Source organism: Haemorhous mexicanus, chromosome 4, assembly GCF_027477595.1.
Source record: "Haemorhous mexicanus isolate bHaeMex1 chromosome 4, bHaeMex1.pri, whole genome shotgun sequence".
Taxonomy (NCBI): Eukaryota; Metazoa; Chordata; class Aves; order Passeriformes; family Fringillidae; genus Haemorhous; species Haemorhous mexicanus.
This window is the reverse complement of record NC_082344.1, coordinates 23,916,486-23,933,861: the sequence shown is the minus strand read 5'-3', so window position 1 is coordinate 23,933,861 and position 17,376 is coordinate 23,916,486. Positions and strand designations below refer to the sequence as shown.

General features: G+C 36.8%; 1 protein-coding gene across 9 annotated transcripts in view; it reads right to left on the bottom strand.

The window, feature by feature from the left end:
• CCSER1 (coiled-coil serine rich protein 1) overlaps positions 1 to 17,376 on the bottom strand; it is a 620,227-nt gene that overhangs the window by 237,705 nt on the left and 365,146 nt on the right. For all 9 annotated transcript variants that reach the window (XM_059844113.1, XM_059844115.1, XM_059844116.1 and 6 more), the window contains one exon: positions 3,525 to 3,602. In XM_059844113.1, the coding sequence (XP_059700096.1) occupies positions 3,525 to 3,602 (78 nt within the window). The remainder of the gene's footprint in view (positions 1 to 3,524; positions 3,603 to 17,376) is intronic.

Below are 17,376 nucleotides of genomic sequence, written 5' to 3'. Positions count from 1 at the left end.
GAGGTTAAACTGGCATTGATTACTGAAGACACATAATAAGTTATTATCTAGCAGCCTCAACATCAATCTGTTGTGCACATGGCTCTTTCTGCAAGACTCCCAACATGTTTTAAATGATTCTAAGTAAACATATTAGAAAACCAAATAAATTTAGGTCTAACATAAGATGAGGATTCCTTGACACACTGCACTAGAAGGCAACTAGCCTTTATAGAAACCCTGAGTGCCTTCCAATGTCTTCCCTGGTATACATACAATAGTTGTGTTGATATTTTACTTTCAATTTCCTCAAATAGCAAAGTTGTCATGTTATTCACTTAAGGACACTGTAGCATTTCTCATCATGGAGGACCCTCTCTTGTCCTTATCAGAAATTACTTTAAACTTTATGTTTTAATTCTGTAATTAAATTTTGCATTAGACTGTTTTAATACAGAAAAGACATTAAGCAGTTTGCTCTCCAGTTCAAACAGTTCTTTATGAGAAACATTATCTTTACTGCTAGAGACTTTATCTTCTACTTGTTTACTAAACAGTATTCTAAAGCAATTTCCGCTGAAAAATCTCTATGTGCTGTATGAGGGAAAAATCAGAGCTCTATCAGAAATATTATCCAACAATTCAAAGCTACTGCAGGACATTGCATCATCCAAACTTTACTGACCACCTTGACAGTCAAATTCTGACTGTAATTATGTTATAGCCACTAAAATAAAATACATTTTAACAACTTGCATTCTGGTAGCTGCTCATACACTTACCCAAAACACTCATTCAATACTGTTTATGCCTTTTCAGAGCAGTACACAAAAACAAGAACATTTCCTCTTTGTGAAACACTTAATATCCTCCTTCTTCACCCATTCCTTCCTAAATATAGACTCGCCTCCAGCTTTTTTTCATTACTGTACACCCTACGGACAAAAGGATTAATTCCTCATCTAAGTCAAAGTCAGAACTTCCATTTACTTTTAATGACACATCTAAATGAACTCCAAGGCTAAAAAACTGTCTCACTACTGGAGGATGTCCAGAAGCAAGCAAAAAAAACCCAAAAAAGAAAGCAGGGGACTAACCTGTCTCAGTTTTTTCAACTGCAAAACAGGGAACTTAAGATTACACAGTGGAACGAAAGAATGTATGAGAATATAAACCAAACCACTCACAGAGGCATTGTTTTAAGCATTTCTGAATTATTGCACTGTGTACTGTATATCAATGTATCAATATTTGTACTACATTCATGAAATAATGATATGCAAATTCCTGGTAGCACTTCTATAAAACTGCTTTTAGCTTCTAAATTTGAATTAAGGAAAAATAAAAATGTGAGGACGTTTCTGTTTTTGTTTGTTCTTTTAAATTAAAGCAGCAAATTTGTAATGATGAAATGAAGTTAAATTTTCTGCTTGCCTCTTAAACCAGATCTGAAGTACTCAATGTATACTATTCTCAGAATGTGTAACTAATGGGGTGAAAAATACATCTTGTATTCTCTGATCTGTTTTGTACTTTTCTATTTCATCGAATTTCATATTAGCACAATATTCTTGTAGTTGTACACACTTACTGACATCCTGAATAAAATGAGGTACAGATACTACTTGCAACAGTTACAACTTGTTCTTTAAAGTCTCATGCAAAAGCAAAGAAAGTAAATGTAATTGCCACTTGGATTCAACAGAAACACAGCCGAACTAATCATTAATAGCTATCTTTCAGAGAAAAGCTGCACAACCTGATAAATCAAAGAGCAAGAAGTTCAAACAGTATTACAAATACTATTTATTTGCACATTGCTCCTCACTGAGCCCCCCTAATTGTGATCATAGCAGGCTTGTGTTATTCCTGTAAATTCATTCAAATTTCTCGGCTATCCATCCCTTGCAGTGGAATTTTCACAGGAACTCTGTACCACATAAATACAGGTGAAGTGTTGTTCCGCAGAAAAACATTCAACATTTCCTTTTATTCCTGCATTGCAACAGACTGTATGAGATAATACATTACTGAAACTGCGACAAGGCAGGAATTTTACCAGGGAAGGCTAAAAAATACGTTCCACTAATTGAAGAGAATGATGCTAAAGAAAGGATTTATTTAACTTATTGTTGTTATTATGACATTTAACACTCAAATCTCAGCCAGAAAATTGAGCCTGTTTGGGAGAGGAGGTTCTAATGTTATTTTTTACTCCCCACCAAACTCCAACAGAACACAGACTGGAAAAAGGGAAACAAGAAATAATCTGCTAACAGCAGGAATCCCTGCAGCATGAGTACTACATATTTGATTTGGGAGAAAACAACGAAAAGAAATAAATCACATCTGCTTAAAAAATAACAAGCAAACAACAAAACCCAAAAATAAACAATTCAACACCAAAAATTCCCCAAACTTTACATATTTTCTGTTCCTATTTTCAGTGGAAGAATTTTATTTGACATCTAATGCATAAGAAAGTATTGCGAAGGATAATTGGTCGCAGAAGAAGTGGACATCATATTGCAATATAGAAAAATGTTTTAAAATATTTTTGAATATTCTGGATTTTTCAGCAGTAAAGTACCATATACACACCTCAGAATTTCAGTAAATTCCACCAGACATGACTTCACAGACACAGTAGAACATAAGGGTTCATGTTTGGTAGCCCACAAAAAAGTAGTTAGTGCAAAAAAAACTTTCTGTATTAAAGCGTGAAATTTTGATGTTTCTATTCACAGAAGACAAAACTTTAATGCTCTACTGAACAGAACTAAAAGGAAGATTTCAAAGCCTGCTTTAATTCCAGAGGTCTCTCCATAAACTTGAATCAGCATGTTGATCTATACTAATGCACAACCACAGCACTACTTTGTAGAAGAGTTTTTGAAGAATTATTGTTAGACTTTGCACAAGTCCCAGAATGGAACTGTGCTAAATGTTCCACAAAGATTCTTCAAGAGGCTCATGTGAGAATCTCTTACATGTATTCAAGCAATGCCACACACAGACAGAATATTTCCAGTTAAAAGAACTGGGGAAATAATATTTCTACAGTTAAGAAATCTTCACTGACTGTGTTCTTGCATGAGGACACATATTATCAATACACATTCTAGGAGAAACTCTGGCAGATGCTCTTTAGGAAAAGGAATTTTAATATCACTTGGCAAAACTGTACTTATTCCATTATCTTTCAAATTTCAGATCTTGTTTAGACAGCATATGACAATTCCAAACATAATAACCTCATTAACTGTCAGTAAGTGTGCAAACAAATAATGAAAAAAACCAAAACAAAGCACTAATACATACCATCCACATTCATTTATGCAAATTCTCAGCTCTTCATAAAGCCTAAAATTAACAGGGCATTGGTGTGCTGGCAGGCAGTTGTAATTATCTTCTCATGTTTCCGAAGGTACTTTAGAACCACCAAATCCATGCATGGACACAACAACAGCAGAGGCAAACCAGCTGACAGAAGTCTGAACACCCACAAACATGATAAAAAAATACTGTTTGATGCAGCTACTTACATCATGGCCTACGAGTTCTGTCTGTGTGGATTTATCTGCCTGGGAAGTGAGAGCCTTCTGAAAGCACTGAGCCTTCTCCTGTAAAACAAAATAACATTGCATAGGTGAGTCATGCTTTTCCTCACTGGGCTTTGCACCTCCAAACATCCAGATAAATTCAAAACTCATGCATGGACAGCTGGTAAGAAACAGATTTATTATGGTGCTATTCACACTGGGAGGTTCATTTCCTTCCTATTGTATAATTTTATAAATTTATCTTTCTCTTAAACAGAGGGTGGACTCAGATAGCCCAACTCTGTGCTATGGCAGGGCCCACAAGAAGGATGGCACTGAGGCAGACAGGCACAAAGCACTGAGCAGCTGCAGGGACTCCAGCAAATACCAGCACCACTTCAACAGCAAAGAAATAATTTACTTTTTTAAAAACATTAAGGAATATGCCAACTTACAGATCACAAGCCTGAGATGACTTCTGCCTCCCCCAACAGAAACATGTTAGCAAATCCTAAGCATTTCTTGGGTATTGCATTGCTTTCTGCTTTTCCCATCCTTGTTCCTCTGTAACTCAATAATTTTTGGAAGTGTGGCATGGAACCTGTGAACAGGCTTGAGCAAAGATATCTGGCTGCTTTGACACAAAAAAGCCCAGATTCTGATATTTCATTTGAAACTTAACACTAAGCTTGCTGATTCTCATCAAGCCCTTGAGCATATTATTTTAGTTTTCAGGAGAAGGTATCCGGTGAAACAACTCTAAATATGTGGGGTAAGGCAGGAAAAGGCACACAGGAGGGGAGGGAGAATGCAAAGCTCTTTACTGCATTGATTTATGTTTTCCTGCTTACTGATTCAGTTTAATTTTTAATTTGTATCTGCAAAAAATGCTTACCTTGAACTCAAATTCCTCAAGATGTACAAAACATAGTTGAATGCTACCGACAGGAATGTATTACAATAAAAGAGAATTTGTTTAAATTGAATTTCAAGTTAACTGACTCTCAAGTTCTCAAAATATTTGATTCAAGGCAAGGTATGCACATGACTACATTGAGCAAACAGCAGAAAGAAGTCAACCCCTCAGTGATCCTTGTCTCCACTATTTTAACCCTTTAAATAAGGGTTGGGGGAAAACAGAATTCAGACTGATCTCTTCAGCTGTACAAAACACTTGAGCCCAAATTTGCTGATAACAAATTTGCTTGGTGAAAACCAAGTTAAAACTGAATTCATAGAAAAGGAAATCTTAGTTCTCACAGAAATGGTTTGTCTTCTTGAGGTTTGAATTTACTTGTCCATTACCCAGCTCACATTTACATGTTTAAAAAACAGGCATTACATCTACTGTCTTGTTTTACCACATTTTACTGCTCAGAAGCTCCATGAATTTTCAAGTTACAAACACAGATATTGGGTGTTCAAGTAACATAGCAATTGGAGTAATACCATCATTAAACTGTATCTGATCAAATGGAACATTTCTGTTCTTTCTGTATGAATTGACAAATATATATTTTGAAAAAACAGAGAGGAAAAAGAAAAACCTGAATAAATCCAAATATTCATTAAGGCAACAAATTAACTGGGAAAGCTAGAAAGGTTGGAATAACAAATATTCTTTCCTTTCCTGGAGCTACTCCTTTAACTATGCATAGGCAGTGAGATCCATTTTTAACATATCCAAGTTCTGACTCCACATTAACATGGTAATATTTTTTATTTACTTTTAGTGAGCAAACTAATAAAATGGGAAGAACTGAAAAATTCTAGATGTCCAGATACTGGAAAAGAAAGTTTGAAACTCAAACCTTCTTCTTTCTTCTCAAGTATGGCAAAATAGAAAATGAAAGATATTTACAAGCAAGGTAGCATGCTTTAACATTGATTCAGAACAAAAAAGTGAGTTACCTGGACATCTATTCACACAGCAGCTCTATACTACCCTCACAGCATTTCTCCTAAGCATGATTACTATTATCAGGTAACATTTTAAAGCAATTTTGAAAGTTTTTTCAAGCCCTGAAACTTCCTTGAGACCTTCTTGCTGTTTTATAAAAGACAAAAATTTCCTTCTTTTAGAGGCTTCCCAGTGAAAATGAATAATTATTGACTTTTTCCATATGTAACCCAGTCCTGCTTTCTGCCCTTCCTCTATGTATCCGAGAGGAGTCAACTCTCCCTCCTCTAAGATATTACAGAGTAAAAAGACTGCAAATAGATCTTTCCTTATCCTTTTTCTTAAAAGGATAAGGAGAACAAAAGGAAAGGGTAAACAGAATAGGTACCTTTGCCTTTCTAAAGACTAAGAAGGGACCGAGTAATTTATTTAAAAAATATTTTTAGGATTAGCCAAAATACTTCTAGGTGACTTTTTTAAATGAGAGCATTAATGAGCATCTTTTCTTACCATTCTGTGTGTTGTTATTGCTTCTTATTAAAATAAACAGCACAAAAGTACATTTGTAGGTGAGACGGATAAGAGCATGAAAAACTTTTATTCCCTGGGTCCATCCTAATTAGTGAAAAGGCAGGAAGAGCTCATGGCTGTTTTAACAGCAACATTGCCAGGGACATTCATTGTACCCCTTTCTCTGAAGTACCTGTGTGTGTGTGTTTTTCTATCAGTGTGTGTTTTGAGGGGGGAGAGAGAGAAAAACTACATGGAAGGACATTTTTTCAAACATTGCAGTTGCTTCAATTATTGAGATTACTGACTGTGGTATTTCAACAACCATAGTGAAAAGCATTAGACCACGATCAATGAAAATCATTTCTCTGTCTATTTCTTCACAGGGGAATAAGTTCACACATAGTTTATATCTCAATCTATCTCTGGTACAAGAGTGTCATGGTTTGAATACTTACTATTTTATTACTATGTTAGTAATAAGTCACCAGAAGGTGCTGAAATAGGAGGACAACAGTTATCAGCTGTTAACTGATGCAAGTAAAAATATTACAAATGAAACAGAAAAGTGAAATGTAAGATAAAAAAGTAAGAAATGTAAGACAAAGAAAACAACTTAAGTCTTCCCCACTGAAAGGCAAATAGGAAACAAGTAGTCAGTTACTTAGATTTAGGGAGTCAGTAGAAGTTGATATTGATACATCTTGAAACATGACATTGGTTTTCTAAAACATTCCTTCTCTGAACCGGAGAGCATCAAAACAATTTTCACAGCTTTGACTGAAAACATGTCTAAGTTATTTTTTGTGACTGTCTTCTTATTCCATTCCCTACCAGTGACAGCATGGTGACCACTTGTGGTGCTTTGTTTAATTGCAAATTCCAAAGAGAAAGTGCTTGACAATTACTTCAAATCCCCACATTAAATCAAGGAGCAAAACTTACTGCTCCAGCTATTTTAAAGGAAAACTCTACTGTCCAGTAGAGCTGTGGCTTTCATCTTCATGGATTATATTTTGTCTAGTAGATAGCATATTAAATATTTTTTTCTAATGGCTGTTTCATCTTTATTGTTACCTGGTTTAACATATAAAATATCGTAAATTAACTTTTTACCTCTGTCTGCTACAGTCTGTACAGATTATTTTAATGAATATAAAATGAAAATAAAAGAGATGTTTTAACTTTTTGTCTCAGCATACATCCAGACCAGCCGGCAACAGCCACTAACACTGCAGTCAGATTTACAACTTGCATGTGATTACTTCCCTTAACTCAGGCATTAACCCCACTGAGAATAACAACTTATGCTCACCACAGAACTGGGGAGAAAAAGCTGTTCTTCAGAAGACTTATAAAAATGCAAAGTCTTTTAATTCTGATGTGCTTTGGGATTAAACTTAATCAACAGCAGCAGTTAGGCAGAGAGCAAAGGAATAACAAGCAGAAAAAAACCTGCTTTCCACCATCTATTCTACCTAATTTACAGACTACAATGAGCTACAGAATTGACTTTATGACAGCTATTTCCATAGAAATTGAGTCCCTGTTGGTTTGAGTCTCAGTTTGGGAAGAAAACATATGATATCCAGCACAGCTCCAGCGATCAGCTGCGGTACAGCTGAGTCACATCACACTTGAAAACACTTTGTGAAGCCCAGCAAAAAGCCCAGCTGTCTCTTGAGCACAGCATGAGAAAACAGCTACAACTTGGTTCAGCTGTCCACACATAAATGTACTATGAACTGAGGTGCTAAATAGCCACAACAGATTTAGAAGCATTACTCAGGAACCACAGTGACAAACAGGTGTGACCATCCCCAAGGGGACTATTCCATTGATCAGGAGAAAAACATGAGAAAACTTGGTGGGAATGCATCCAAGCATGCACAAATGCAGGTTTCACTGAGGCTTACAGTGCTGTCAAATCACTGTAAACAACAAACACCAAAATTACACAGAATTTCAAAGAACATTCCATTGCTTTCACATAGGACTCTTACACAAACCAAAATAGTTTTCCAGCTTTCCCATTATGAGACTTCTTTTAAAACAAAAGGCAAATTTCTATGCATATGGTAAATATGGCATTTGCAATGAAAGACAGCACACCTTCTGCTATGATTTCTGTCATATCACAATATCCAGGTATGAATCAAAAAGGGCTACGACAAGCCTGTCTCCAAGCAGTTTGCAATACTTCAATATTTAGTTACTGCCAAGTCAGAACACATCTAATGAAGAAAAGACAGTTTCTAAAAATGCAGCCACTTCATAATAGGTCTTTGAAGATCAACAATATTTATCAAGGTTTAAAATCTCTGACAGAGTTACAAGTCCTGCAGCAGACATGCCAGCTAACCTTACAAACCTGCAGAGGTTTACTAGATCCTAACCAGAGAGGATTATTACCCTATTAAGTTTTGAAAGCCTTATAATCCCAAGTATTGCCTTAAACTTTTCATCCCCAAGTTCTGCAATATAAAAACTCTTTTCTTTTGTTGAGTTCTGTATGACCTTACCAATAAAAGATGACTCCAAACTTTGAGAGCCCAGTCTATCAAATCAGAAAGAGAAAACACACAAAAAGTAAATGTCCTAGCCCACTGAGCTGACAAATATCAGAGACAGGAAAACAGTCTTTAAAGTGGCATGTTCTGACTCATTTATTTGACTGGAAGGTGCTGTACTGTAGAACTTGCCTCTACCACTTGTGTATGCACTGCGAAATTAAAAATCAACGTTTACAGGTATGCAAGACCATCTCAGAATTTCAGAACAACGATTTTGCAATTATAGCTGAGTTTTTAAGTTATTTTTCAAAAGCATCCTGGGAAGATGCTTGAAAATATAGCATTAAACAGTGGGAGGTGTCTTTTTATTCCATGTGGAAAAAAAAAACCTATTGCAATTCTTGGAGTAGGAGAATTTCTTGACAATAGACGTATTTTGATTAATTATTTACTGTTTTATCTGTTGCATCAACAGGATGTTAAATTACTATTAGAATTTCTGATTTATATTTTAAAGCAATACCTGTATATTGTTTATTTCTATCACTCAGTCATTCAGTAAATCTGAATAGCATTGTCATTCCTTTACTGATTATGGCTGCTGTGGCTACTTTTAGATATGCACCTAAGTAAACATGTCACTAAAAAATGGAGGGACTTTTTTCTACTGATCACACCTAAAAAAAAAAAAAACCCAAAAAAACAAAAACAAACCAAAAAAAAAAAACCCAAATAAACCAAACCAAAAACAACACATAAAATTCACATACTCACATATGGCCCAGACATGGCCATGCATGCTTTGAATAATGCAATGCAATAAAAAATTTATATGGTCACACTCTGTGAATAATATGGCCATAACAAGTGATGCCAGTCTTAACACCCCAACAACAAAAAAAGCAAGACCTGAGAAAGTTATTGGAAGGAAAGGAAACACAAGAACACAAGCAGCTGTGCAGCCATAACCCTTCAAAAGACTGACATAGCAAGTCCAGGAGTTCATGTAGAAATTATCTCTACAAATAGCCTTGAACCTTTAATAAGCATTGTTGTTAGTTTTAATTTGTGTTGTGGTTGCACCCAGATGTCCAAGAAGGTATTACTAAGGCTTATAGCAGCTCATCTAATAGAAAAGAGTATCTCTTTCAACCCATATATCTTTGGGTTACCATTGCTACACCAACTGCTAGGACCACCTAGACAAATTAAATCCTGTCCCAAAATATAAAACATACAACAGACAAGATGAGGAGACAGTATTACCCCAGTCTGATAACTCAGAAATGGTGGGACACTAATCCTTACACAGCAGCAAAACACAAAAAAAAACCCCACATAAGCACTATTGACTTAATCATTCCACAAATATTTGAAGAAAAATAATAAGTGATTTATTTTTCAAGGTCATGTGAAGCCACATGAAGAGTTAAGGAGTGTTGCAAAAAAATGCAGCCCAAATCTCATGTCCTGGAAAAGCAGACTGCCTCACACCACTAAATTCAACACACTCACTTTAGGCTAGGAATTTCTGGGCTCAGATACCTTCTCAGAGCCCACAGCAGAGGAGCATGCAGTACAACTCAGAACTGGAAGATGACTGCAAAGGAGAGCTACACAGTAGGGTTCAAAGATTGAACTTGCACACCACTGATTCACAGTACTTTTACACAGCATTTTTATCTAAATGGACATCACAGATTGGCAGTTGAATTCTCTTCATTTAGTGTTCTCATTTTCTTAATTGAGCAGTATTAAATAGTCCCTTTTAAGATATGAAACAGCTTAGCAATTTTATACACACCAATTTTTGACCCATAATGTTTGAAGTACTCAATCATTAAAAATAAGCAAGCTCAAATCAATTTAAATTCTGCTTTTCTTATATTTGCTAGCTGAAAATGGAGATGAGACCAAGTCTCTAATTAAATTGCTTACAAATTCATGTTCAGGTTTTTCAGAAATAACTGCAACTTAGAAAACCATACTCCTTGAACAAGGAAATAAACATATTTTTTTCAAGTATTTGTCTCGAGGAGGTTGCACATTACTTTTCTCAGTCTAGCATGAACTAACTAAGAATCTGGATAGGAAAATATGGATTAGACAGATTATTCCTGCCCTTCTGCCTTCACTGAAATATCCTGCAATAACATCACCTCTAGGTGGTATGCTCATGATTTACCTGGCAGAGTTATGCTGACATACACACACAAAGCTAACATGTAAATGGGCACAAGCTTACTAAATTTAATTAAGAAGGGAAGCACTGTTTATAACTTGGGTATTTTTTCTTCCTTTAAACCTTTTCAGAACAACCACATTTATCACTTTTATGTTGTACATGACTTTAAATGCTGCCAGGTTCTGCATGGGTAGACAAACAGAACTTCAGTCTGTCCAAAACATCTGTTTTGAAAGGGTTGAAGTTATTTTTTTGTAACTTTTCATGGTTTTTTTGGCGACTATCACTACTCATCCAAAGGAAAGCTCTCTACTTAAACAAATACAGTACAATGCAACAGCACTAACAAAATCCTGTAGCATTACTAACAGATGATTCTGCAAAACATTTAAGATAAGATTTTTCTTGGGGAAGCTGTTTCATTAACTTTTGAAATGATCCAAGGCATTTGTTAACTTTCTGTTATGTTTTTCTTCCCTACCCACTACTGAAATGCTAACATCCTTTAGGTCTCTAAGAGGAGATATTTATGAGCACTGCCTATCAAATACTTCAGTTGGTTGGAGGTTTCCTTTGCCTCTGTGCACAGAGAGACATTGGTGGGATGTGATTCAAATCAGTGCCACTCACTTGACACAGAGATTTAACAGAACATGCATTAGACAGAGTGCAAGAATCATTAAATCATCACAGTCCAAATTGCAACTGTTGTTTATTGAAGGCTTCTGGCATTAATTAAACCTCACACAGCTAAGTATTTACAACAATTTTACAGACTGCTGTCCTGAGGAATGAGATTCACAATTGTGGCATTAGGAGCATACAGTACAAAGGCAATGGAAGGGTCATTTTTGAGTTCTCCCAGCAGCAACTGCATGAGGAAGGCAGATTTTGATCATCTGTTGGTCAAATGAATAGAGACAAATAAAGACATAAATCAAATAATCACTGTCACCATGGAAATCAAAACAAATCCCTGGACCAATCTCTGTGCTAAATAAGGCTGCAGTCTTATTCACTGATACCAACAACATATAATCCCTGCATCATTGTAAATATATCCAGCAATATTGAAAGCAACTCACAGCTGCCACTCTGAGCTGCAGTCCCTATGAATTTATGTCAATTACTCAATAAATTTTGGCAGGTGTTTTGGACAGAACCATCAGTTTGGGCTTAGCATGGCCAGAACAAGACAACTCTTTGACTTGCTTTTGTCCTGCACTGGTGTGCAGCCCACTCAATGTACACATTCAAATGCACATGCTGGAAGTGATCATGCTGCCTGTCCTTCTAATTATTTTTTTTACAGTGATCAACACTAACTGGTACAACAACAGAGTGAGTTTCATGAAAATCACTGTCTGGATGGATGAGAAGGGCCTCAGCTGGCAAAGGGGCTTCAGCAGGAGCTTCAACTTGAAAGCCAGCCCACAGGCAACCAACAGAGAGCTGTGCAGCACCTTCTGCCCAGACAACATTTTGGAGCACAGAAGGGTTTGTAGGGATTTTATGGGAAAGCGAGGCAAGGAGTATTCTAGGGAAACAGACAGCTTCAATAAAAGACTAAGGAGACATACTCAGGATTTAGCAGTAGAGCTCAGGAAAAAGCTTCAGCCACTACACCAGGCACTCACACTGCAAAGACTTTTTCCTGGGCAATTAACTGCTTAAGCAAGGAACACAAGGCACTTTTACCCTTTGTGAACCTTCTCTCAGGGCAAGTCACAGCATGGTTTTTGCCAGTAATTGACACTGGAATGTTATTAAAGTAGATAGCTTTTTACTGTGAGTTCAGGTTCATCATTCATGCCCTCCTTTTTTACCCAGTCACCTCAACTGAGACACTGAAAATTAAGTATGAAGCACATCATATTCAATTCACTAAGACAAAACCAACACACTTTAATATGCATTATCAGGTATTCCAAATAGTATTGCAAGACCCACAAGTAATTTTCAGCAGCTTTGTACTACTTTGTCTAAGCAGAATAGTTGTGACCAGACAACAATATTTTCTTTCACTTTTACAACACCAAAGCAGAAGAGAGGAGCATATCAATCTCCTCTTCTTTCAGACATGTCTTTAATTAACTCAGAAACTTCCCCAATGCTGGAAGTTTGACTTTGTGAGAGCTGTGAGAATGTTACAAATTCTACAGCAAATCATTTGGATGCCAGGACTCAGTCAAGCATTTTAGCAATAACATTTTGATTTCAACTGGTGAAACTAACAAAATACGTAGCAAAGTATTTTCATTATCATATAAAAATTGGAGCTTTCCAAGCATCTGCAAATGACAATAACAAGTATAACACTGTACAAGGAAAGTAACTAATTCTTTCAGGTTTTTGCTATGATGGCTATGCAAAAAGGCAACTGTTGCACAAAGAATTGAAATAGGATTCTTTTTACTGTTTCCAGAAGAATTACAAGATCTTCAGGAAAGAGTACTGAAAAAAAGACCTGGCATTTTTTCTTCCTTTTTAAACTACAATTTCTCATTGTTTAAGGAAATGGTGACTAGACCTTTATTTCCCACTGACATATTTCATAAGCAAAACACGTTGCTATGGTCCCCAGATTGCTGCTGCAATCAAACCAAAAAGGATGACTTATAATCATGACCATAAAGCAGCTGTCACATAAAACTGTTCAAAGAGGGGAAATCACAACTGAAACTATGATATATTAATAAAAACATGAGAATTACATTATACAAGTCTCAAGACACACCCTGATACTACTCATAGTGTTTTTCAGACAGAAGAGGAATAAATTCTCATTTTGCCTCAGAAAAAAAGAAGTAAAAAAGAGATGAAGGTAGATCTATGGCACTTGAAAAACAGTAATAGCCAGTTTATACTGTAACATAAATTCACTGTACCAAAAAAAACATTTTTATTGTCTCATAATCAGCCTGTTGGTACACTATTGTTGATAACAATTTTTCTGCTAGAATTTTTACAAGTGTTTTTTAATGCTGTCCCAGTGGTGTCTGAACTCATTGTGTGTACCTATTATGAAATAAGGATTTGTTTGCAAATGCTGCTTTTAGATAAGTCAGTGTTGCCTAGGAAGACACCTCATTTTTCAACACATGCAGAAGAGAGATGAATCCTGTCTGTTGGCCAAAGACCAGGGACTCCCTCCTTTATCCAAGTGTAAACCAAAAAAGACAGCTTTGAAACAGAAGCATTTTAAAACTAGGCAGGTTGAAAGATGCAATGAATGGCTGCAGTAGAAGATGGAGCTATAAAACTACAAAAACGGCCCAGTTGCATTGCACAGTGAGCAACAGAAATCCTGTGGGGGTTAATAAATAAACAGGTAAAAAGCAGTTCAGGAGATCCCTTGAGCTGCAAACTGATGGACTGGGAGAGCATTGAAGAAAATATTGAATTTCTTAAAATGCCAGCCTTTCTGAAAGCAGCTGCTTGTGGCCACTACTGGAAACAGCTGAAGGGCTGGATAAACCCTTGCACTGACCCAGTACAGATTTTCTTATTTCATATTACAAAGACTAACCCAAATCCACTCTGGTTTCTAAGACTGCAATATCAGACTCCCAAGAACTCAGCTCATATTGTTTCAATGGACAAGAAAATTTGTTTCCCCTGCTTTTCATCCAGTCTTTCCTTTTTTCTTAACAACTAAAAGACACTTTGTGTAGACACAATAAAACCCATCCCTTTAATCTAAAAGAAATCCAGACAACTTATTTTAACTTATAACTCTTTGGGAACCATATGGTAGCTCTCTCTCAATTTTCAAAATTTCAAGCTGAATGGACATTATCAAACATGCTAAAGAAACAGATGCGTTATTAACACAGAAGTAACAAGAGACTCTAAAAGACCCTCAAATGGTGCATCCGAAAGCTAATGCCAAAAGCATTTACCTGTGAGACCTTGGGGATTGCAACCTGTGCCTCTACACCACACTACTGCTATTTGGTTCAGATTTCTGTTTTCCTCAGAAACTTCCTGCACTGTCTTCTCTAAGATATCTGTGAATTTAGGAATTAAATATCACCTACAATCATTAAGTGCAAGCTGTGTAAAAAGCGAAGCCCATTTTTGTTCACTGATAATTTTAAAAAGTCAGAAAAGGTAAAACTCTTGATTTTGTTCTGTTCCTTAAATAGGTTTTGCAGAACCCAAATTAGACTATGTCCTTCTAGGTTTTTAAAGGTTTTTTTCCTATCCAATCATTCAATCCATTGTTTCCTGATTGTCTAGTATTGAAACCCAAACTGGTTCAACAGACCAACAACTGAGAACATCACTGAACTCTCAAAGTCAGATGTATAAGAATAAACTGGTTCAGATTGCTGCCAATTTGATAATCATAGAAGGTTTGACATTTTTGTGTCTTGAACATTTATTCCATTCATGGCAACCAAGAGTCTCATTCCTCCGAATACGACTCATTTACAGAAGGCTGTCACACATCTATTTCCAAACTGCATAAAAAATGAAATACAAAAGCAGAAAAGAAAACAGAATTACTTGTGCAAACATCATTTATAAAGTACAGATATGGTAGATGTAACTTGTCTTCTGTGGAAAATTAGCTGAGTTCTTCATGAGTTCCACAGAATTTCTCAAGTAGATTGTCTTAAGCTTTCAGGTTCTTCTAGCTATTTGTTTTAGAAATGCTGCAGAAAAAAAATGGACTTGTTATTTACAAGCACCACTCTATATCAAGAGTGGAAAGCTTGAAAAGTGATGTAGTGTTCAATATCCTTAGGAAGAGTTGTTCAGTTTATTCTGTTTGCACTGGTTTTTCCAGCATCACTTAGAGACGGTATTTGCTTTCCTGTCAGAATATGCATACAAGCAGAAGTAAAGGAAGCAACTATTTTTTTAAATGCCCAAATTCCACCCAACCTGCGAAAGATTTAATTGTTTTTGGCAGCCTAAGTCTCCAATTCTAGCACAGTCATTATGATAGACATTATAAATAGGTGAATTTTCCTTTTTTGTGTTCTTCTGAGTGCATTTCATTTCTATCCTAGACTTAGCTTGTTTTCCTGAGGCACTCCAGAGATCTTCCAAGACACTTGATCCTATATATTTAGCTCAGCCCCATCCATATGCCAAGTTTTACCTGCTGGAATATAATGTTCCATTAGTTGTTTGTTTTGTTTATTTACTGGTCCTGGAGGAGATCACTACACAGACTCACAACTAGAAAGAAACCACATCATGCAGAGACGTTGTCAAAGAACTTACACAAAACACACGAAATGGGCAACACAAATCATTTTTTTGCCAGTGGCTATAAAAAAACTGTGGTTATAAGAGAACTTCAGATGACCATCTTTAGTCCTACAGCTGGTGTCTCATCCGCTCAGGTGGTACTATTCAGGCTTAGCTTCCTTAGGCTGGTGTGATTTGTGTGATCTTTACACTGTTAGAGACCCAATAACGCATCTTATTCCACTCATAAAAAACAGGGAAAATGAAAAAACACCAACACAGCTCACCCCACTACAATTGCACATGCAGCTTCTTCATTATCAGTGATCAGGATAGATAAGAATTGGACTCAAATGCTACAAAACCAGAATTCTGACACAAAATTCTCAGTTCTAGTCATGTCAGTTCAATTCCTCTTTTCTCTTTTCATCTGCACAGGATTTGAGATGACCATCTCTTGTATTCCTTGCTCTCCACTCATGTTAGGTCCTTGGAGACCTGCTCCTTCCTTACTTTGTAACTTTTCCTGGTCCTTTCTTTCCTTGCTACTAAATGGCTGATAACCTTCATCCTCCTTCTGTCCCTGAGACACTTCACTCTTCCCTTTAGACTTCAGTCTCTGATACGTGCAACCTTGAAATCCAAGGTCTCTCCCCACTGCAATAACTTCAGTTCAGGGGCAGCCACAAGAGTTGGCTTCTGAAGTGCCAGGGTTGCCATTTTTTTTAAAGTTCTTTCTGAAGAAGCAAAGGTGTTCAAGAGGGGACAAAAAAATGGAGCTCACTTCACTGCAGAAGTTATCTCTGAACTGATACATTCATGGCTTTAGAACATCCTGAGGCATGAAAATACAAACACAGCATCTTTGTGATTCTCTTTACCTTTTTTCTTTTTTTTCCCAGCAAGGAGAGCACCTTCTTTCTCTGTCACAGGATAATTTACAAACCGAGTATATTTGTTTTATATTATGTTCTAAATGTGTGTCTAGACTAAGAACCCTTCAGAGGGGAGGGCAATGTCCCTCACTTCCTGCTTCCTCTTCCAACTACTGGGAATGGGATCTTTTTGTTCCTCCATCTGGGATCTTTTTGTTCCTCCATCTGGCCAAGCTCTAGGGAAGTTACCCTGCAACTAGAAGTGGAGCTACAGCTGAGTGTGCAGCTGGGACTGCACAGTGTCCCCTTGAGTGCAGGGCCTCCCAGTGACACTATGGCAGAGCAGCACAGCCTCCACCACACTGCAGGGTGCTGGTCTTCACCCCATCTTCCTACATCTTCCAGAACTCCTCTGCCTTTAGCAAAACAGACTGCATAGCTCAGATTTTGTAGAAAAACCTGAGCTGACTGGGACATTAAACAGGAGGAGGACACAGCCAATGCTCCCTTGCCAAGTTCTCAGAAAAGAAACTAAGACCACCGCTTCCATTAATTTGCTGTCCCCAGAGCTGGCACATTGACCATACTGGGCTTAATCAGAGACAGGTAAGAATGCTTTTAATGAAATGGGATCTTCCATAGATCTTGTCCTAGAAGCTACCTGATG